At 35.2% G+C, this 23,790-nt stretch overlaps 1 protein-coding gene across 2 annotated transcripts; it reads left to right on the forward strand.

The window, feature by feature from the left end:
• The first annotated feature begins 1,810 nt into the window (after positions 1 to 1,810).
• On the forward strand, positions 1,811 to 9,128 carry LOC142607178 (uncharacterized). 2 transcript variants are annotated; one of them, XR_012839255.1, is made up of 8 exons: positions 1,811 to 2,000; positions 2,097 to 2,216; positions 3,385 to 3,909; positions 5,601 to 5,740; positions 5,835 to 5,955; positions 7,717 to 7,857; positions 8,562 to 8,708; positions 8,823 to 9,128. XR_012839255.1 is itself a non-coding variant. In XM_075778604.1 (8 exons), the coding sequence occupies exons 1-7, from the start codon at positions 1,911 to 1,913 to the stop codon at positions 8,682 to 8,684; spliced, it is 1,194 nt and encodes a 397-aa protein (XP_075634719.1). In that variant the 5' UTR covers positions 1,811 to 1,910; the 3' UTR covers positions 8,685 to 8,708; positions 8,823 to 9,128. The 2 variants fall into 2 exon arrangements, 1 of the variants encoding a protein (XP_075634719.1); XM_075778604.1 differs by having other exon boundaries at positions 8,628 to 8,708.
• Positions 9,129 to 23,790: the final 14,662 nt, after the last annotated feature.

Raw genomic sequence — 23,790 nt, forward strand, 5'->3', positions numbered from 1 at the left:
TAAATAGGTATATTGGTATTTTTTTGCTCCTTCAACACTAAAAAGCATGCTCCAGCAGTGGAGCTAAAACTATTTTTTTTTAGCTGATTGCTACAGTGCACATGTATCCATACATGTGCACTGTTCATAAGAGCTAAACAAAAAAAAAACAATATTTTATTCCCGGCTGGAGTAAAATAATAAAAATGGTGCCTCTCTCTCTCTCTCTCTCTCTCTCTCTCTCTCTCCCTCCCACCCCTCTGTCTCAAAATCTCCGACCCACACCTCCGCCGGCTTCAACGTCACCGGCCAAAGCCGACCCAAGCCCCAAGCCCCAAGTCGCCGGCCTCAACCTCACTGACCCAAGCCCCAAGCTGCCTCTGCCCAGACGCCGATCAGACCCATCCGCCTTAGACCCACATCTCTTCCGCCTCAGACCCACGCCGACAGTCTCTTCCACCACCTCACCACCACACACACCTCAACAATCACAAAAAAAAAAAAAAAATCAGCAACCTCTCCAACACCATACACACACCTCCACCACCTCCAACACACAAAAACCCATAAATCCACCACCACTAAACCCATAAATCCACCACCACTAAACCCATAAAATCCACCATGAACCACCACCAACAACAACCAAAATAACCCCAAAACCCATTAAATCCACACCACCATCAACACAACCAAAACCAAAACCAACACCATCAACCTACTACCACCAATCACCAAACCCATCTAAAAAATATAAGGAAAAAAAAAAAAACCATTGATGAGCAAACCCACCACCACTACCGATCTACACGGACCTAGACCCATTCCATGGACCCAAACCACAAAAAGAGCTAGAGAATTTATGGAATCAAGTAGAAAATGAAAAAAAAAAAAAAAAAAGAGAGAGGAGAAAACGAGAGAGCTGGAGGTAGAAAGAAAGATTGAGGGAGGAATGGGAGAAAGGGGAAAGTAAAGAGGAAAAAAAAAAGAGGGGATGGAATCCTATGCTACGTGTGTGGTGGACAAAATGCAAGAGAAAAAAAAAAGAAAAAAGAAGAAGAAGAAGAAAGAAACGTGTGGATGAAAGAAAAGTAAAGAATAAGAACTGACAATTTAAAAATATTTTCACAATAAATTTTAAGTAATTAGCTAATATTGGTGAATAAAAATATAATTTCAGTGGCGGGATCAAATTAGAATTAGTAGCAATTTTTCATATAAGATTTTGTTATGATTCTCGTGAAAGTATTGCAAAAAATATTGTGGATGTAATATATATTTTTAAATATAATTCTTGAGAATGAATAGAATAAGAAGAAAAAATAAAGATTGCTGAGGCAGTGGCGGCGGCGGCAGTGGCGGCGGCGGCAGTGGCGGCGATGGCAGTGGTAGTGGCGACAGTAGCAATTGCGGCGGCGGCGGCGGCGGTGGTAGTGGCAGCGGTTGCGGTTGCGGGTGGTTGTGATTGTTGTTTATTGTAGTGAATATATTATTTTATTATATTTGATATATTATTTTATTGTAGTAGATATATTATTTTATTATAGTAGATATATTATTTTATTGTGATGTTTATATTATTTTATTGTGTTGAAAGTTAAAATAGATCCACTGCTGCAGCATGTTTTGTAAAGTAAATAGGCAAAATAGATAAAGTAACTTTTTATGGAGCTAAAAAACTAAATTTTTAGCTCCACTGCTGTAGATACTCTAACCATAACTTTCAGTAAGCTAACCTCAGATTGTACAGTATCAAATTCTATCCGCATGTAGGTAATTTGGCAAAACCACGCGTGGGTGAAATGTAATACGCAAAAAAAAAAAAAAAAAAAAAAGGGTTCCATCTCGAACCGAATAGCTCGTAAACCCTCGAAGGTTGGAACAAACACTTTAAGAAAAACGTTCGAACTATTCTACTTCTCTCTCTGAATATGGGGACAGAGAACAAATCGAAGTCACACACGAACGACAACAGAGGCAACAACAGTAGGAAGAGAAAGCCGCGCTATCTTCCCCACAATGTCTCTCTCCCTCTCTCTTCCTATAGTATTGTTTTTGTTGTGAGCTTGGTTATTCATCATGTACATGGTTTTTTTTTTTTTTTTTTGGTGTTACAGAAGGCAGTGAAGAAGAAGGGTTCGTACCCATTAAGGCCAGGAGTACAAGGATTCTTTATCACCTGTGATGGTGGCCGAGAACACCAGGCCTGTCATGAAGCCATTAACGTTATTGACTCTGTATGTCTCTGTGTTTTCTGTTTTTTTTTTTTTTGTTGGAATTAATTTTTTGGTTTTTGCTCATGAAATTGCCTTATGGGTATATGTTTATTGTTGTTAAAGTCTATTTCTTTATGCTTTCCTTTTCTGGGTTCTCAATAATTAACTTACATCATGTTTTCTTAGTAGTGACAGAAGTTTGGGGTTGAATTAGAATGACATTTAGTAAAATTACTGTTTGTTGTGTGACAGATTTTTTTTTTTTTTTTTAAAGTTAAAATAAGTGTGTGAAAGGAAAAAGAAAATGGAAAATTTTGCCTAATTAGGTTGGAGATTTGGGAAAAGTATAGTTTTGCTTGTTTTCTGTTGAATATATGAATAAATAATTTGAAGAATTAGTTTAAATGCAAGTGGAATCTGGCTGAGTGTTTGAAAGGATGAAAGAAAACAAAAAAAGAAAAAAGAAAAGAGAAGGGTTTTCAAGGTCAAATTGTTTATTTGTGAAATGGGGAAAAATTGGGTTTTGGGTGCTTAGAAATGATTTCATTGGAAAGTTGTGACTCAAAGGACAATAATGATATGCATTTAATCTTTGAGGATTTCACATTCTCCCTATTTAAAGATAATTTCTATGATATTTCTTTTGTTTTAGTAAAAAATTAGGGAGGGGAATATTGTTTATGTTTTCTTAAGGGTTATTTCTTCTTCATTTTTAATAATCTACCTCTTTAATATTCAGTTCAAACATAGTGTTGATGCTTGTTCAATTCGAATTCAACAGCATTTGTTGTCTCTTTATTCTCCTTCTATGGTAGTTGTGATTATAGTGATGTGATTGTATGGGTCTTGTGCTTCACTTCTAGTTCCAACTTGATTTTCAAAGTTCTGTTGCCTGATTTTCATTGAAGTTTGGTCAAACATATATTGAACCTGTATAAGCTTCATCGTAACTATGTGTGTAAGCAGAAGTGTTTCCATGTGACACTGTTGTTTATGAAGTTTGACAAAATATACAGAGAACCTTGGAATGAGGTTTATATTATGTTTTGTGTGTGTGTGTGTGTGATATTTTTATCCTTGGATGCAGAAAAATACAAAATTCTGAACATTATGTTCCCCTTATCAATGAGGTGGAGTTAAGTTAGTTACTCTAATGCTGGTTGATTTGTTTTGTTCCATTTCCTTTCAGTTTTATGAAGAGCTAGTCCATGGGAAGGATTCGGGTGTAAAGCTTGCTGAGTTACCTAATAAACCTTCAAATAAGAAGATTAAGTTCTCATATTCTGACTCTTCTAGTAGCGATGATGATGATGAGGAGGAGGAGGAGGAGGAGGAGGAGGACAACGATAAATCAGATACTCGTGGGGATGATACTGCTAGTCATAAAGATGCGATAAATCAGGAGTCCAATCCTCAAGATGCAATAAATCAGGAGTCCGATCCTCGTACAAAAGATGATGTGAACCATGGAAATCAGACTGAAGAAAAAGATAATGATGGGGATGGTAAGAATGATGAGAATCAACCAGATAATGATAATAATGGGGATGGTAAGAATCATGAGAATCAACCAAAAGAAACTGAGGAGCCTCCAGCAAAGAAACAATGTGTAGAAACAGTTGCAACGAAATCTGTGATCCATGCAAAAGTGGAGGAGATGTCCATTGATAAACTAATTGAGGCTGAACTTGAAGAATTGGGAGATAAGAGCAAGGTGAGTTAGCTAGAGCTGCTAAACTTTCTGGCGTCATTTGTTCTATTTTATTTTAACTGTATCAGATTTGAAGGCCAAACCTGAATATGTCAGAAACTGTTCTCAAGTTTCTATCTCCCCAATTTTTTTTTTTTGAATATTTTTGTTCTCCTTCCACATTTTCCTGGCCCTTTTTCTAATTGTTGTTATTTTATCTTATTAACTTCTGTTCAAATACTTTCATCTCTCCCCTTCCTCTGTAATATTGTGACTATTGTACTTTAACAGAGTTGAGGTTTCAATTATCAAGATGAAGTCCTTGTTTTCGAGAGCTTTATTTGAGTGGTGCCACACTCTTGGAACATGTGATATTTGTTCTGCGTTAGAGTTTGTAGATTCTCTTTTAGATTGTGACTTTATTTTAATGTGGTTTTTTAGGAGAACTGTGTGTATAATCTTAGAGTTTATTATTTGTCAAAAAAATATTAAGGCTAATTCTAGAGTTCTTTACAATTCAAATATGATACGTGGGCAGTAATATTTCTATCTAGGCTATGCTAATAATTTTTGGTTGCTGATGCATCTAGTCATTTCTTCTAGCAATTTGGTAAAGTTTGCTACTGTCACGTTATGATGTCTTGTGTGTTGTTTCCAAGCTCTCTCTGGACTAAAATTTTCAATTTAATGCCACTGTGTTCATCTAAATTGTATTATACAAATTCTTCTTGTATCACATTTTATTTTCATTTTTTTAAAGAGCATTGCAGCCTCATTTTCAAATGGAACAATTTGATAAGCTCAAGTTTGATTCCGATTTACATTGGCCTGTGTATTGAAGAATTCTTTGATATTCTGATGTATTTATAACTTTTAAAATAATTAATGTGAGAAATTGTTATTATTGATTCTGCCCTTGCTCATATTTATCATGGATGGCTCAGAATGAAATTCTATCACTGATGGTAGTCGCACCACAATCAACTGTTATTGAAGGTGGTTTATATCAATCCTTTGTCTTGTTCACGTAGACAAACTCACTGAGGGAAGAGAACGTCAATGAGTGAAGTAAAAAAATTGATGCCGCAACCCCAGTGACAACTGTACTTCCTTTAATCAAACTGTTAGTTCCAGTCCTTGAAACCCTATAGCACCTTTTGAGTCTGAATGAAAGGGAGATATATATATATATATATATATATATATCTTTTTTCACAACTGTTGAGTTGGTATACTTTAGTTATTGTACAATATAAGTGATGTCAATGATGGGCCCACGTAAAATTGATTCTGCACCAATCACACCTTGCCACCTTTGTATGTTGTGAAATTTGTTGTCTCTAGAATTGCTCTATGATTTATCTCAAACTGATGTCATGTCAAATATTTGAAATTGAAAATAATGATAGTGACTTGTTATCGTCAGTCACCAATTTTCTTAATCATTTAGTTGAATAACAAGTACTTAATGACACATTGACATTTTACAACAGCTGAAAGTGCAAAATTATCAGTTATTCCCATTAAGTTGGGCAGTGGATGCATATTTTTTATATACATCGCCCTTCTAAGGGTCCTCATATTGTGAAGAGTTCACCATATGCTCACTGCCCTTGCTGTTAGTGGCATATTGGCTTTTGTCATTTCATTCTGACTCAAAAACTTGTGTGTGCCTTTAGTATTTTTTCTTGAGCTGACGGTAGATTGTTATACAGAGGCGCTTTTTCAAGCTTGATACATCTTGTAATGGTGTTGTCTTTATTCAAATGCGGAAGAGAGATGGAGAACCCAGCCCCATAGATATTGTGCAGCACATGATGACATCTCTTGCATCAACAAGGAAACACATGTCAAGGTTCATAAATTGCTTTCCAGTCAAATCATACAAAGGACATAGAAGAAATGTTATATTGGTACTGGCAAGCTAACATGTTTGTTTTCTTGTATAGGTTCATCTTAAGGATATTACCTATTGAAGTGGGCTGCTATGCTTCTGAGGAAGAAATTTCAAGAGCAATCAAACCTCTTGTTGCAGAATATTTTCCAGTGGAAACTCAAAACCCACAAAAGGTAATACTATTAATCAACTTTACCATTTCGTATCATATCTTTTCTGATAAACTGATTTTAAATTATTCAAAGCTGCCTAAGTGATAATTTCCCTTGAAACACCCTATTGGACATATATTCAACATTGTTAACTAAGAATCTAAATTATATTTTTCCATCAACACTCTTTTACTTCCCAAAAGTGGAAAAATTGATTTTTTCTACAGACAGCATTAATAGGATAAATTCATCAGAGGTCCATTTTTTTTTATGACTTTTTTCTAGTTTTTGTCAGTAATGGTTCAAGTTGGTTCTAGTTATTTGACCTTGAACTTAGAATGTAATATGGTGAAAAAAACAATTTTCAATAGGAGATCTCAGATTTTATCAATAAATTGAAGTGAATCAAGTTTGATTTTGCAAGGTCTTTATTTTATTGGATTTCATCAGAAGGATGCAGAATTTCCAATTTGTTAGAAATTTTGAACTTACTGTATGTTTTATTCTTCTTTGGGGGAAATTTGGGTACATAGCCTGTGTACTTAAGTCATCCTGTTATACTTCCTTAGTTGATTAATACAATTATTGTTACTTTTGGGTTATATGCTTTTCATCTTACTAAATATGTTATTTATCCCCGCAAAAAAAAGAAAAAAGAAAAAAGAAGTTATTTAAAAAAATGACTGAAGTGAAACTGGCCCCAGTCCAAGCATAACAATGATGCACATAACTAGAAACCCACCTAACACTAATCATAGTGCTAGAATCAGCTCATTGTGGGTTTGATTTGAAGATGAAGTGTATTCGAGCGTATCATGATTTTTATATTCAGTGAAGTCATGACTAAAGGTCAAATTATAGGTGCAGGGTACCTGAATTGAATTGAGTTAATTATAGAATAGTCAAATGCTCTGTCAGGAATCCAGTCATGGGAAATGAAATGGGCCAGAAATTTGGGCAAAGATATTGCAAATTTGATATCTGAAGGGAAGGAATTTAAATAACTGAATAGATGGACAAAGGGTTTAGCAGTTAGTGCTGACTTGGGATTAGAAATTACAATATTCACAACTGATAACCTTGATTTATGTGGTTTTCAAACTTATTAGTTAATCGTTAGCTAGCGGTGGTATGTACCAATGCATGTTTTAAGTTTTTATTCCAGTTTGATAGGTACATTGCCTCTTTTTTCACGTTTGGTGGACCGTTATGGTCTGAGATTGGTGCATGGTGCAATCTAGTAGTACACGTTTCTGGAAATAAAATGACTAACTCAACATCAATCTGGATCTTGACCTTCCATTGGATTTATTCCCTGTGGTAGACTATATATATGCACAAATATGGTCATTGTATTTTAGGCATGTGTGTCTGAGAAAGAGAGTCCAGGGCGATGTGATGATATCCACATTCAAAGTTCCAAATCCTTATTTTTTAAGTTGGGAACTCAAGCAAAATACCTAATGTAAGTTGATGAACTTAATCCAATTTTGCATTCATCTGCTTTGAATCTAAGAGGTATATAATTGGGTGAAGATCTTATTTAATTTAGACTGACCAGTTCTCTTCTCTGCCCCACTCTCTCTTTTCATATTCCCAGCACTGTAGGAAACAAAATGAACTAAAGAAATTGTAGTATAGAACCACCAGGTTTTGTTGGCTATTTGGTTGGGTCCCTATATAAAATCTGTGAAACTGCATCCCTTGGCTACTGTGTACATCACAATCTAAAATCTTATGACATACTGAGATGGAGTTTGACTACTCTAAACTTCTGTGCAGTTTGCAGTATTGTATGAAGCCCGTGCAAATAGTGGTATTGACCGGATGAAGATCATAAATGCAGTTGCAAAATCTATCCCTGGACCGCATAAAGTTGATCTTAAAAATCCTGATAAATCCATTGTAGTTGAAATTGTCAAGGTAAGAATGTTCGCTTTGTGTTGCTAAAAAAGAACTTGAAGTTTCATGCTTTCTTGTTCATCTTTTACACCATCTTTTGCTAACCTTTGGTCTCTTGTTGGGTTGAGTTAAAATCTTGTTTAGTTGAGATGCAAGTGGAATCTGGCTGAGTATTTTAAAGAATGAAAAAAAAAAAAGAATGGTTTTCAAGGTCAAAACTTGAAATTGTTTATTTGCGATATGGGAAAAAATTGGGTTTTGGGTGCTTAGAAATGGTTTCATTGGAAAGTTGTGACTCAAAGGCCAATAATGATATGCATTTAATCTTTGAGGATTTCACAGTCTCCCTATTTTGAAATAATATCTATAGTATTTCTTTTGTTTTATTACCTAGAAAAAAAAAGTTTTGTTTTAGTAGTTATAAAATGTCACTAAAATGATCTGCAATAATGTTTCACTCTGTTAAATTTTGAAAAATTGGGGTGCTGAGATGGGCCCTGAGGTGCCTGGTATTTACTTAATTGGTTTCATCTAGGAAGTCACTTTGCTAGGAGAATTTTGTTTTATTTATTAATGCATGCTATTGTTGTTTTCACTTCTGCATAGATTATGAAGTTTAATTTGTTGGGATGGATGTAGCATCTTGTTCCATCAGTGTATGAGTTGTTTGTAACTAGGAAAGCTTGCATTGTAAAATTGATATTGGTTTTTGTTTATTTCATCAGAAGTGAGAAAGGAACTTACTATGTGCTAGATCTTTGGGGTACTAATTTTAGGGTCTTCGAGTTCAGCTAGGAGGTCAAAGATCCATCCTAGAACCAGATGTGGAGCGGCAACCCATTCCCTAACATTAGATGACCAGCACAAGCGAGGTCCTCAACTTTGTAACTCAAATATTGTACTAACATTAAGCGTTTCTTTGAAATCTTACGACATACTGATTTATTTACTTTTTTGGCAAGCTAATGTGTTTTTATTGATTGCAGGATCTCTTTGATTTTATTGCTTCATCGTTAAAGGAGTTTGTTGAAAAAGAAGGAGATGGTTCGGACACTTCACTGATGAGAAGGGAACTTGGATTTACGTTCTCTTTTCGTGTGAAGCAAACATCTGTTTCAACAGGCATTTTGATTAAATGGACAAAAGGATTTGGCATTGAAGACATGGTTAGTCGGATCATATTCTTGAAACTTGTACGACGTTGAAAGCGCCATAATTTTAGAAATTTTGTGAAAGGCAACACCTTAGTTGCTTGGAAAACTTTTTTTGTTGATGCTGAAGGCAGTTTGAATGAGCTCTAATATCACCAGATTAATCTAATCACTGATCGAGAATAAGCATGACCTTGCTTTATGGTCTGGACAGTTTTTTTTTTTTTTAATATCAAAATTTTTCGATACATTATCGTAATGTGGTGTGCTGTCAGCTTGGAAGAGAGGTTTCCGAATGTTTAGAACAGGCAATGGCCAGAAAAGGCCTAAATATGCGGGTAGCAGCAATTGTAAGCGCTCTTAGCATCCTCGTACAATTTACCTTCTCTTAATGTTGAACAATGACTTTTTTTTTTTTTTTTAAGGAAGAACACTGTTTAGCTTATATTAAAATAAATTGGCCGAATTGGCCTGAAGTATACCGGAAATTGATGGTGGAATATTCTCTATCCACACCTCAAGGTCAGATAAATCAGAAGCAGATCAACCAAGACTATGAGCTATCTTCTTACCTACTCTTTTAGTGTGAGAATAACATAATGACTTGAATTAGTGTTTTATTATTTTAGGGGATCATTGACCATTCGAAATAGTGGGATGCAATAAGTTAAAGCTTTATTATGTTCTAAGGGTATTTGCGTATTGTAATTTGCTTTAACTTGAAATAGTGTTTTACTATTTTAGGGGATCATTGACAATTTGAAATAGTGGGATGCAATAAGTTAAAGCTTTATTATGTTCTAAGCGTATTTGCGTATTGTAATTTGCTTTAACTTGATTTGAAAGCTGGCTCACCATATGATAAGCGCAAGCCTTGGCGTTACATGATATCTTAGATCTAAGCTGATGGTGTTTCTTGCTTACATGTGGTATGCAGAGTTTATATTTTTACTTTTGAATTGTTTGGTTAAAGCTGCAACTCCTTTAAGCTGTGTGAAAATAATTGAACGCACAAAGATAAATTTTAAAAATATATATATTTAAACACAACTACGCCTTAATCTAAAAATTTATTTCGCTACATGAATCCTTGTTTCACTTTAAGCCCTATCAAAGGCAAATATTTTTGAGCCAAGAAATTGTACATAAATTTATAGTAGCTTGCTATGAATCTTTGCCTGAAGTGGTTACGTGTTTGATTTATGTTAGTTTTTCCTAATCATACTAAATAATTAATGCCTTCTGTGTTAAGTACAATGAAATAGACTTGTGTTTGCCAGGACATACTCAGTAATTAATATGGTGGCTGTTAATACAATCATAATTGTATCTGAGGAAGCTGTGATACATAATAGATCTTTAGAAGTTTTTAGGCCACTACTATTGACCTAAGTAGGTATTGTTTAAAGATTTCTGTTGGATATTGCTTTCCTATTCCACTGTTAAAATATCGCAATTTTTTCAAGGGCAAACTGTTAAAGGCAATAACATTGAACTTATTAGAAAAAAAAAGGTAATATCATTACTTCTTGACTTGAGTAGACATTAACCACCATTCTGATAGCTTTAGCTCTTATTTTAATTTGTTCATTATTTTCAGTGGCGACTCCAAGATTTTTTTTCAATGGGGTTCAACAATGATAGAGCAAGAAATTTGTCATGGGAGTAAATAAAAAATAAAATGATTTTTTTTCCTGTACATACAACTTTCATATCATATACAATAACCTAAAATAGTATTCTAAATACAATTCAGTATATAATACAACTATATTGTACAATAATATAAAAAAGTTGTTAATAGTTTAAAGATCAATAATACATCAAATTTAATTAATAATTAATCATACATTTTTGTCAAATTAATAATAACTTATTATATTTATATGTATGATCAATTAAATAAAAATAGATGATAAAGAAGAATACTAACACACCTAAGAGTAGAACTAGGAGTAATGCGAAACAAAGAAAATAAATAGTAACTAATATAAGTTTTTACTTTTGAAGTGTATGGCTTTTTAATCATACATGTGATTACTCTCTTGGAATTTGAGCAAACACTAAAAAACTTCTTGAACTTGAAAATTTATAGAGTATTTATCAAACAATTTGATCAAATAAAGAGAAAAACTAAAAAAATACATAAGAAAGAAAGAGAATGAGAAAGAATCACCAATGTAGATAGAGATATATTGGTTGTAACAGTAGTGTAATTTTTTGTTTATGGAGAAAAAAAGTGCATGAAAAAACAGCTTTATTTTGTTATCAACAATAAAGTAAGTCAGAATCCTGCAGAGAATATACATATATATTTTTAACAAATGAGCAAAAATGAAACTTTTTTTATAATAATATTCAATACACAATATGTTCACAAAAATTTTATAACAAAATCTAGGTGGCAAGTTGTTAATGGTAGGTAAAAAATGATGTTAATTATGGGTCCAATTAAAACTTGTCATATAACATTTATTGTGAAAATATTATGAAAGTAGCATTAAGATGATCATATTCAAATTTATTTTATTTGGCTTTAAATAAAATTTAGGGTCAGGTGTTCAAATTTTTATTTTGAAGGGTCAAAACAAAAGTTAAAAAAATTTATATATAAAAAAAAAAAAAAAATAACGCCGCCCCTGGTTATTTTTGAACATATAGGATATTGTCCATTAAGGGAGGTCCTGATTACCTTGCAGTTATTCTTCTTTTTAATATAGTTTTGGTTATTATTGCTTTTAAGCGACGTGATGAAATTAAGTGCTACATTTTTCCACAAACTGAAAAAACAAAGAAGTAATTGATATTGTGAGTCATTGTTGTTATGATCCTAAATGATGTTATAGTAACCATTTTCAGCGTTGAAAGTTGAAATCGATAGCTTGGTATTGTAAAACATCTTTTAGAGAAGTGATTAATGGCCATATGTATGTACAGTTTATGATGTGTGTTTTCTATGAATTTATGTGATGATTATGAAATATTTAGTTAAACCTAGTTGGATTAGATTGGCTTAATCAATATATAGTATTAACATATAAAGATTGAACTTAGAGTGGTTTCTTGGTCAGCCTTGTATGACTTTGTGAGCTTTCCTAAGTTTCCTTGTGGCGCATACAGAATCGTTCTACCATTTTTACGAAGTTTCTGTGCGAAACAGTGGATTTGAGGATATCTCATTATGATAACAACATATTTTAGGCCTTTGAGTGTGACAACTTCTCATGCATGAAATATTACACCCTGCTAAGCTATGTATCTTAGCATTAATTTTTACCATCATTATCTTGACGTCGGGAATGTGTATATTTACATGGTGATGAGCAGATGAGGTTCAGCTCTTTTGAGGGATAATAGTAATTCCTTTTTTTTTTAACCCTCTGATCTATTTGTTTTGAGCAATTTCCCCTTTCAACTCAACCTCAAGCTTACTGGGCTTAGGCCAATCTTAGTGTTTGTGTGTAAACCATCAATCTTAGCGTTTGTTTGTATAATACACAAACTTGTACTACACACTCTGCCTCCTATATAAAGGTACTCATGTATATTTTATTACTTAAGAAATACAATACTATTCATTCAGTATTTCTAATATGGTATCAGAGGCACTGCTCTAACATTTTCTTGGGTCTTGTAGTCTTTGCCTTTGTTGGTATTCTCTTTTGCCTCAACTTCTCCGGTTGGTAAGCATTTTGCATCCTCTCTTGACTGCTTTGCCACTGTCAGAGGTCCTCAATGTTGAATCTCCACCGCTAGAAGCACTCTCTCCATTGTCAAAGACAACTACCTTCTCGAGTCAGTCCATTGTGATCTCCAATTACCGACACCAGAAATATTATTCTGTAGACCTTAACCGATCTACTCAATGCTGCAAGAATCATCCCTATTTGACCTTTCATGCACCGCCACATGCCAGTCAAAGTTTTGGCGAAGTTCTTCCATGCGCCTCATGCGTCTAAAGTGTTTTTGCAATTTTTGCAAACGTCTTGGCCATAATATTGAGACTTGCTATCAACGCAACAAATTAGTTGTTTCCATTTCTGCTGCTACTGCTACTAACACTGAGAGTATCTAACCAATGGCTCTCGTCTCCGAAAAGTCCAAGTCTTCTGAATCCACTATCACCATTATCACAATTGACCTTCAAAACATCATTTCTAATACCATTCGTATAGTTGGTAATGCATATTATTCATCTTCTCTCTTAGTTTCATTTGGTATGTCTCATTCCTCTTGGCTTATGGATTCTGCTTGTTGCAACCACATGACATCCCACTCATCCTTATTTTCTCAACTTGAACCTGCACCATACCCTTTTAATAATCGCACAACTAATGGTTCCACAATATTTGGTCATAACATAAGTTCCATCTCGACCTCTAACCTCTCGGTTCCTAGGGTCTTTAATGTTTCTTACAATTTTTTGTGTGTGGGACAATTAGCTAAGTTGGCTTATTGCATTACCTTTGATTATTCTGGGTGTATTGTGCAGGATTTGAGGATGGAACAGGAGCTTAGGACCGGTCCTAGAGTTGGGCGTATGTTTCCCATGGACAACCTTTGTCTTCCACCTATTGCTCCAGTTTCTGTTGCTGCTGCAATTTCTTCTATTCCTTCTGTTGCACTTTGGCGTGCCCGACTTGGTCACTCATCTTCCTCTCGAGTATAACACTTGGCTTCTAGAGGTTTGTTAGATTCAATGTCCACAGAAAATTTTGATTGTGTTTTGTGTCAGTTAGGAAAACAACCAGCTTTGCCTTTCAATACTAGTGAATCAATGTCTACTGATATCTTTGACCTAATTCATTCTAATGTCTGGGGGCCTTCCTCTGTTTCTAGTATTGGTGAATCTTGATATTTGTTGTCTTTGTTGATGATTATTCCTACTATAGCTAGATTTTTCATATGAAATATTGTTCTGAATTATTGCAAGTATATTATAATTTTGCAAAAATGGTTGAAACTCAATTTTCCAAATGAATCAAAATTTTTCGATCTGATAATGCTCTTGAATACACTCAATATGATTTTCAAGCTATTTTGCATTCCCATGGTACTATTCATCAACTAACTTGTCGAGGTACCTCTCAGCAAAATGGTCGAGCCGAACGAAAACTTCGTCATATTCTTGACACTATTTGTGCTCTCCTTCTTTTGCCAAATTTCCTACTCATTTTTGGGGCGAAGCTGATTTTCATGCTATTAATCACATTCCTAGTCCTGTCATCCAAAATCAAACTCCATATGAGTGCCTTTTTGGGTCACCTCCAAACTATTACCACCTTCTCTTCTTCGGTTCTGCTTGTTTCATTCTTCTTCAGCTGCATGAGCATAACAAACTTGAGCCTCGGTCTAGACTTTGTTGTTTTCTTGGCTATGGCAAAATTCAAAAGGGGTATCAATGTTATGATCCTGTCTTCATCGTCTTTGTATCTGTGGTTGGTTGTAAGTGGATCTATAAGATCAAGATTCGCTCAGATGGGTCCATTGAGCAATATAAAGCTCGTCTTATTGTAAAATGGTTTACATAGGAGTATGGGATTGATTATGAGGAGACCTTTGCTTTGGTTGCTTGAATCTCATCTGTTCGTGCCCTCTTAACTGTTTCCGCTGCCAGTAAATGAGACATTTTTTAGATGTATGCCAAAAATGCCTTCCTTAATGAGAATTAAGTGAAGAAGTTTATATGCAACCTCCTCTTGGTCTCTTTAAGGAACCAAACAAGGTTTGTCACCTTCGACGTGTACTTTATGGCCTTAAACAAGCTCCACGAGCTTGGTTTGCCAAGTTTAGCTCTACTATCTCTCACTTGGGTTACATTGCCAGTCATTATGATTCTACCGTATTTCTTAGTTGCACTAACAAATGCACTAATTTGTTTCTCCTATATGTAGATGATATAATCATAACTGGTGATGACCACAGTGGCATTCAAGAACTCGAGGATTTTTTCAGTTATCAGTTTGAGATGAAAGATCTTGGACATCTCAACTACATTTTTGGTCTTGAAATCACTCATTCTACAGATAGACTTTATATTACTCAAGCTAAGTATGCTTCTAAACTTTTGTCTCGAGCTAGACTTACTGATAGCAAGACTGTTGACACTCTAGTTGAACTTAATGCGCATCTAACTCCCACAAAGGGGAAACCATTGTTAAATCCCTCTCTTTACAAACACTTGGTTGGCAGCTAGTTTATCTCACTGTCACTTGTCTAGACATTTCCTACTGTTCACCAAGTGAGCCAGTATCTGTCTGCTCTACAATTGACTCACTGTGCTGCTGTTCTATGTATTCTTCGATACTTGAAGGACACTCTCTTTCATGGTCTTTTCTACTTTGCTCAGTCTCCTCTTTTTATTTGTGCATTCTCTAATGCTGCTTGGGTAAGAGATCCCACTGATCATAGGTCCACCATAGGCATTGCTTTCTTCTAGGAGCTTCTCTGATTTCTTGGCGAAGCAAGAAACAAACCCTTGTGGCACGCTGTAGTATTGAAGCAGAATATTGTACCCTTGCTGATACCACATCTGAGCTCTTTTGACTACAATGGCTTCTTAAGGACTTAGGTGTGTCCACATCCTCTGCTACTCCTCTTTATTGTGATAACTAGAGTGCCATTCATATTGCTCACAATGATGTCTTCCATAAACAGACTAAACACATCGAGATCGATTGTCATTTTATCCGTTATTATCTTGTCCATGGTGTTCTCAAGTTGGTCTCGGTCTTCTCAAAAGATCAACTTACAGATATCCACACCAAGTCACATCCTAAGGGATACTTTCGTGCTTTGGTTAACAACCTCAAGTTGGTCTCACACCCACCTTGAGTTTGAGGGGGGCTGTTAATGTGTAATAGGCTGTGAGCTTTAGACCCACCTTATTTACTTTTATATCACACATACTTTTACTACACACTTCGCCTCCTATATAGAAACGCTCATGTATATTTTATTATTTGAGAAATACAATACTATTCATTCAGTATTTCTAACAGTGTTTATTTACAACTCGAGTTACTTGTGCAACTATTGCACTTAGATTTTGTGCATAATTAATTTTATTTATGTTCTTAAGTAGGTTAATGATACAATGGAAACTTTAGCTCTTGGACATATCATGATCCAGACACTATTGTTGCAATTATAATTGGAACTATTTGTTTATGTTTAGACTCCTTTTATATAAGATTAGTTTACCTAAAAAATTAGTCAAGTAGCCACTTAAATTAATTATTCAGATTTAGGTTAAACTTATGCAATCATATTACTTAGTGCGGAAAAGTAAAGAAGACAGCAATATGATTACTCAGGAAAACCAATGAAACCAAACGTTTCGAGGTAAAAGCCTAGGGAGGATTTAACCTTGCTATCCTCAAGGTAAACAAATCCACTATGATAGAATGAAAGATTACAATAAATTTAAACCTCAAATCTAAAGCTACCTCTTGTAAAACTTACTAACACGGCCACGTACAGCTTCGACTCTACAAACTCTTTTATCTTGGATTTGCTAAACACGAACTCCCACGTTTGTGACTTTGGAATCTCATTCAAAGGTTTAGATCATCAGTAGTTGTTGATATTGTAGCAGCAACTTTAGATCTACCGGTTCTAATAATATGTAGATGAAACTCCGATAGTGACTTTGAAAGAAGAAGACATAGCACCTTTTAGATCTTATAACAAAACATGCCTTAGGGGTTTCCTTTAAATACTCTGTGAAATAGATCTAAAATCCTAATCACTTAATAGGCTTAACAGGCTGGTGGGTTTTAATTAAATTCTGCAGAACCCGTTTTTAGATCAGTCGAACTTGTTCTCTCAATCGGTCAAACCGGGCATGTTTCGAATTCCTAAACCTGCAGCTTTCTTTTTCTTGTATTTTGACTTGCAGCCCCTTGAGCATTGTCTAATAAATCCTATAGACTCTAAGATCTATATCTAGACAAGTTTGTGTTTACAATTTGCCAATTGATCTTGAAAGCTCAGATTTGTGTTAAAAACACAAGAGCTGTTTAAACTCTAGATAAAAAATTATGGCTCGGTTGATTTTACTTTAACTTAAACTAAGTGCGGAATAGAGTAAATGCGAGCAAACAAACAAAACCGCTACTATAACCCATATTCAATAAAACACAGCAGTAAAGAGAAAGCTAAAAGAGTAGGGAAGAGAGATGCAAATACAACATAACACATCGATGTGGTATAGAAGAGGAAACCGAAGAACTTGGCGAAAAACCTCTCTGCCGCCTTCCAAGCAGTAAATCGATCCACTAGACAATAAGTTGGGATACACGAATAGCAAAATACCCTCCAAGCCTAGTCTACCCAATGCACCTAAACCCTCCAAGCTCCTACTCCAACAAGGTTTCTCGGAATTGTGTCTTGTCTAGCTTTCTGGATCCCGCAATGCGCTTGATTGCATCCGCCAAAGCTTGGCTTCTCCTAATACTTTCCAGCAGCACCAAAAACTCATTGGACACTCAGTATGGGTGTGGTAAGTGTTTGGACTATCAAGCTCTCAAGGGCATAGAAATGGAGAGGTAGAAGTAAAGGAAAACCACAATGGATGGTGTGTAAAATTGAGGGTATGACAATCTCACACTCTCAAGGGTTGAGGCTAGGGTTTTCTCTTCTGAAAAGCTCTCTACTCAATATGTGAGTAATGATGGTATATATAGTGTGTATGAGGATTTAGTGGAGTAGATAGGACAAAATAGCAAAACAGACTGTTTCACGGGTATCTCGCAGGAAGGCCTTACCTGCGAGACACTCGCAAAAACCAGCTGTCACCATCTGTTTTGACTCTTCGCATTCCAGTCATGTGCAAGGCACATACATCATTTTGTGGGATGCTTAGTCGCAGGCTACCCGCAAGAAATCTTCTATCTTCACATGCTTGAGTCTTCACACTCTCTCTCTCTATATCACACAACCTTACAAAAAATCCCACATAAAGTACAGGGTATAAAAAATTGAACAAAAATTACAATCAAATTTGGCACGGAATTAAAGCCAACACAAAACAGTTGTAAATCACAACTTTACAGATCTAAACTTTTAGAACTTAACAGGAACGGGTACAAATGCCTATTATTTGGAGCGGACAAATGCTATCATTAAGTGTCAAGGGCTTCTTGCAACTTCTGGAGGCATGGTATCCTTTCTTTATGTCTCTAAACAAACATCATCAGATTCTTTATCAGATGAATTGATTTACTTTGTTATATATTTGTTAATGTTGACTCATCCTTATTTGCATTAGGTTTTCAACATGGAATGGGGAAATTTCTGGTCATCTCATTTACCGAGAACTTCTTATGACATCGAGTTAGATGCTGATAGCCCTAATTCTGAGGATGTCACAACAGGCAGAAATATTCGGAGATATTCTTCCAAAATTATCAATGCCCTTTATTTTGAAGCTCTCTCTCTCTCTCTCTCTCTCTCTCTCTCTCTCTCTCTCATGCACAACAATGTATGCAAACACAAGATATTTGCATTTGTGTTGCTCACATGAGACTCTATCTATGTTGTGCTTTCAATCCTGTTGCCTATAGGCTCCTAATTCTATATAAAGATGCAAGTTTAGCTTCCTAAAATATAAAGTGTAGAGTCCAATACTATAATACTGTAGCAAATCTTGGATAGTAAAAAATAAAATGAGGATCTACCCAAGCTATTGTCCTTTTATAGTGCCTATATATAGTGTTTTTGTTTTGTCTGTGTGCATAGGTAAAAATTTTACATTTGCTCGATGTTATTTTGAATAGCTTGATGGTATTTTTTTTCCACGACTATTAATGCTTTGTATCTTTGTAGAAAAAGATTAATTGTGTTTTGACATTTATTGTAACTATTGTGTACAAAAATTTAAATAATTCTTTGTTTCTTCATCTTTGATTTCACATTAGGATTCCTATCCTTGATATGAAACATTAAATTACAAAATGGAAATTATAAATCAAACTTAAATTAAGATTAAAATTAGGATTTCAATCCTTTATATCCTCAAATATCCAATAAATGCTAAAATATCAATTTCCAATAAATTAAAAGACAACTTTAAAGTACTTTTTGCATCTTCTTCCTTTGTTGTTCTTACATTCATTTGAAGTACCACTAATATAAGCTTGTTAATATAACATGTTGAGAAATGTATTACGACATGTAGAAGTTAGATATCAAATTTGTAATTTTGCTATATTAAAAAAATATGCACTTCTCAAGCTAAAATTTTTTGTCAGTTTCTATAACAGAGTCAAAAACTTTCCTAACTATGTAGAATTTCCATCCAAACTTGAAATTATATTCATTTAATTATATTTGGAAAACAAATGTTTTTCCATTTAAATTTTCTACTTGCAAATGTAGGTTGATTTTAGATTGTTGTCATGATACCCATTGACAAAGCATAACATAGAGCAAAAATAAAAACCCCCTTTCACAATCATCAATTTATAATATTTTAAACTAATATAAATAATAATTCATAAAACATTCATTAAAAAAGACATTTTATATTATTTACAATCCATATAAAATAATAGAATTTGTTAATGCAACTGGAATTGAATCTGATTCTTTTTTTTAAGATCAAAGATAGAAAGAATCAATTTCTCAATATGCAACTCTTGATCCTTTTTTTTTTTTTTTTTTTAACTTGTTAAGTGCAGCTCTTGATCTAACTTATTGTTTAATGGGCAAAGACAAAGCAAATAGTTCAAAAAAAAAAAGCATTCATAAATATCTTAAAAATGTGAATCCTTCTACAATCCATGCAAAGTCAATCACTATGTAGTGTTTTATTATCGAATTGTCATGCAAAAGACCAGAACATAAAAATATGAAATATGACACTAAGCTATCCATTAAACCCATCTTCCTGATGACCCCAAACCTATAAAAATCCGAAAAAAGTCTTAGATTACAACAATTCAAATGTTAATGTTAGAAATACTGAATGATTGTATAGTATTTCTTAATGAAAGAATATACATGCGTGCCTTTATATAGGAGTCATCTGAGTGTAGTACAAGAATGTGTGCTATACAAGTAATCTAGTTGGGCCTAAAGCCCACAACACTATACATGTTAACAGCTCCCCTCAAACTCAAGGTGGATGTGAGACCTACTTGAGGTTGTCAACCAAAGTGCGAATGCGTCCCTTAGGACGTGACTTGGTGAAGATATCTGCAAGTTGATCTTTAGAGGAGACTGAGATCAGCTTGAGAGCACCATGGACAAGATGATAACGGATAAAATGATAATTGATCTTGATGTGTTTAGTCCATTCATAGAAGACATCGTTGTGAGCAATATGAATAACACTCAGGTTGTCACAATAAAGAGGAGTTGCAGAGGATGTAGACACACCTAAGTCTTTGAGAAGCCATCATAGCCAAAGGAGCTCAGATGTGGTATCAGTAAAGGCACGATACTCTGCTTCAGTACTGGAGCGGGCCACATGAGTTTGTTTCTAGCTTCGCAAAGAAATCAAAGAAGAACCAAGAAGAAAGCAATAACTAGTGGTGGACCTATAACCAGTGGGATCTCCTGCCCAATCAGCATCAGAAAATGCACGGAGAATAAGAGGAGACTGAGCAGAGTATAAAAGACCATGGAAGAGAGTGCCCTTTAGGTATCAAAGAATGCGTAAAACAACATCATAATGAGTTGATTGTAGACCAGACAGATATTAGCTCACTTGGTGAACAATATAGGAAATGTCTGGATGAGTAACAATGAGATAAACTAGGCTGCCAACCAAGCATCTGTAAAGAGAGGGATTAGACAATGGTTTCCCCCTTTGAGAGAGTTAGATACGCATTAAGCTCAACTGGAGTATCAACAGTCTTGCTATCAATGAGTTTAGCTCGAGACAAGAGTTTAGAGACATACTTGACTTAAGTAATATAAAGTTCATTTGTAGAATAAGTGATTTTAAGACCTAAGAAGTAGCTGAGATGTCCAAGATCTTTCATCTCAAAATGTTGACTTAGAAAATCCTTGAGTTCTTGAATGCCATTGAGGTCATCACTAGTTATGATCATATCATCCACATACAGGAGAAATAAAATAGTGCCTTTGTTAGTGCGATAAAGAAATGAGGCAGAATCATAATGACTGGCCATGTAACCTAAGCGAGAGATGGTAGAGTTGAATTTGGCAAACCAAGCTCATGGAACTTGTTTATGGCCATAAAGTGCACCTTGAAGGTGACAAAGCTTGTTTGATTCAACAAAGAGACCAGGAAGAGGTTGCATAAAAACTTCTTCACTTAAATCCCCATTAAGGAATGTTTTTTTGACATCTAACTGAAAAAGATCTCATTTACTGGCAGCAGTAATAGCTAAGAGGGCACGAACAGATGAGTTACGAGCAACCAGAGCAAAGGTCTTTTCAAGACGAGTTTTGTAGTGCTCAATGGACCCATCAGAGCGAGTTTTAATCTTATAGATCCACTTACAACCACCCATAGATTTCCTAGGGGGAGTGTCACCAAATCCCAAGTATGGTTTTTAGATAATGCATCAAGTTCCTCTTTTACTGCAATCTGCCATAAAGGGTCAGTGGAAGCCTCACGATAGATGTGAGGCTCGTGCAATGTAGCAAGGGTAGTGTAACAATGATAGTCAAGTAAATGTTCAAGAATGGATCTTACCTGAGTTGAGTGACGAGGTGGAATGTCTTGTGTAAGATCTTCAGGCGGAGTAGGAGCAGGGGACTCAAGCTCAAGGTTAGGGTTGGGTAGCTCGTCTTTGACCTATTCATCTTCCACCTGTTCATTAAAGGGTGAACTAGGAAAAGGATTGATGAAATTTGGTGGTTGGACAGAGAAGTCTATAGTAGGATCAGGAGCAACTACAGGGGGATCAGGAGCAGCTATAGAAGGAATATGTGCCCTATCTAGAAAAAGATCTAAGACAGAGTAGGAAGATAGAGAGGCACGAAAGTGAGAGAGCTTAACGAAGAGGCGATATTCCCAAAAGACGACATTGCAAGAGATACGAAGACGATGAGAAACAAGATCATAACATCGATACCCTTTTTGAGTTTTGTCATAGCCAAGAAAACAACAAAGCCTTGATTGAGGCTCAAGTTTGTTATGCTTATGTGGCTGAAGACAAATGAAACAAGTAGAATCGAAGAAGCGAAGGTGATGATAATCTGGAGATGACCCAAAAAGGCGCTCATATGGAGTTTGATTTTGGATGACAAGACTGGGAATACGATTAGTAGCATGAACAACATGAAGTGCAGCTTCGCCCCAAAAAGGAGCAGGAACTTTGGCAAAGAGAAGGAGAGTACGAATAGTGTCAAGAATATGACGAAGTTTTCATTCGGCTTTACCATTTTTCTAAGAGGTACCTAGATAAGTTAGTTGATGAACAATGCCATAGGAATGTAAAATAGCTTGGAAAGCATATTGAGTGTATTCAAGAGCATTATTAGATCGAAAATTTTTGATGTGTTTGGAAAACTGAGTTTCAACAATTTTTGCAAAATTACAATATACTTGCAATAATTTAGAATGATGTTGCATATGAAAAATCCAGCTATAGATAGATTAATCATCAACAAAGACAACAAAATATCGAGATCCACCAATACTAGAGACTGAGGAAGGCCCCCAAACATCAGAATGAATAAAATCAAAGATATCAGTGGATATTGATTCATTAGGACATATGTGTTTCACTTGTTAAGAACATATGTCATTCTTTTATGTAATTGGCTAACCCTTTGACAAAACACACTTTACTTGTAATTGGGTAGATTTAGAATGTGTTTAATACTTCAAGAAACTGTGTTTCAAGATCAAGTGTTGAAGTCATCAAGTCTGTCCAAAAAACAAGTTGAAAAGTGCAAGTTCATTAAAACTCGACAGCTAGCATGTGTTGAGGTTTAAAGAGCTGTTCCAGCCCTGTGGCTCGACAGCTGCTTAACAGCATCTTGACACCTCTATCTGTCGAGGTTTAAGAAAAATAGATTTTGAGTTCTGTGGATGTGTCTTTGGGTCTTCTTTTCTCCTAACCGTAGACATATAAAAAGATTGTTTTAAGGGCCGTCAAAGGGGGCACAAGTTACCCAAGCATTGAGAAATCCTTGTTCAAGCAAGTTGTGACCAGAGAAAAAGTTCTTGCCTTAGTTCATCTATCTTGTGAAGACGTTCCTATGTAATATGCACTGTAGGGTTTTGTAACCAAGTATCTTTTTGATCTTCATCATGTGGATGAATTGAAGAACTTCGAAGCCAACAATCTTCTCTAGTTGGTGATTGAAGTCGCGTACTGGGATCCGTGCAATTGGTTAGACAAGTACTTGGGAGCCGTGCATTGAAAGGAGAAATTATCACTACAGAACAAGTCCAATTGGGTATTGGGGTAAGAGTTCAACTGTAGGTTGGTAAGGTACTTGGGATTCCTTTACTTGTAACCGCTTGCTGTGATAATAGTGGAATTTTAGGAGTGGTGTCCTTAAAATCACTCGGTGAAGTTTTTGCTGTGTAGGTTTTACCCATTTGTAAACAAATCACCGTGTCATTTAATTTCTACTGCATACTTAGTTTAATTGGTGATTTGTTTGTACTATCATGCGCTTTGCATGTTAATTTGATTAATTAATAACTTGGCTAATTAATCAACTTATTTCATCACAAGGGGTCAATACATTTTTGGCCTATCAACTAGTATTGAAAGGCAAAGCTAGTTGTTTTCCTAACTAACATGAAACACAATCAAAATTTTCTGTAGACATTGTGTCACGTCCCAGTCATTCAGACCAAGAAAAAAAA

The sequence above is a fragment of the Castanea sativa genome, chromosome 8, assembly GCF_040712315.1.
Source record: "Castanea sativa cultivar Marrone di Chiusa Pesio chromosome 8, ASM4071231v1".
NCBI classification, from domain to species: domain Eukaryota; kingdom Viridiplantae; phylum Streptophyta; class Magnoliopsida; order Fagales; family Fagaceae; genus Castanea; species Castanea sativa.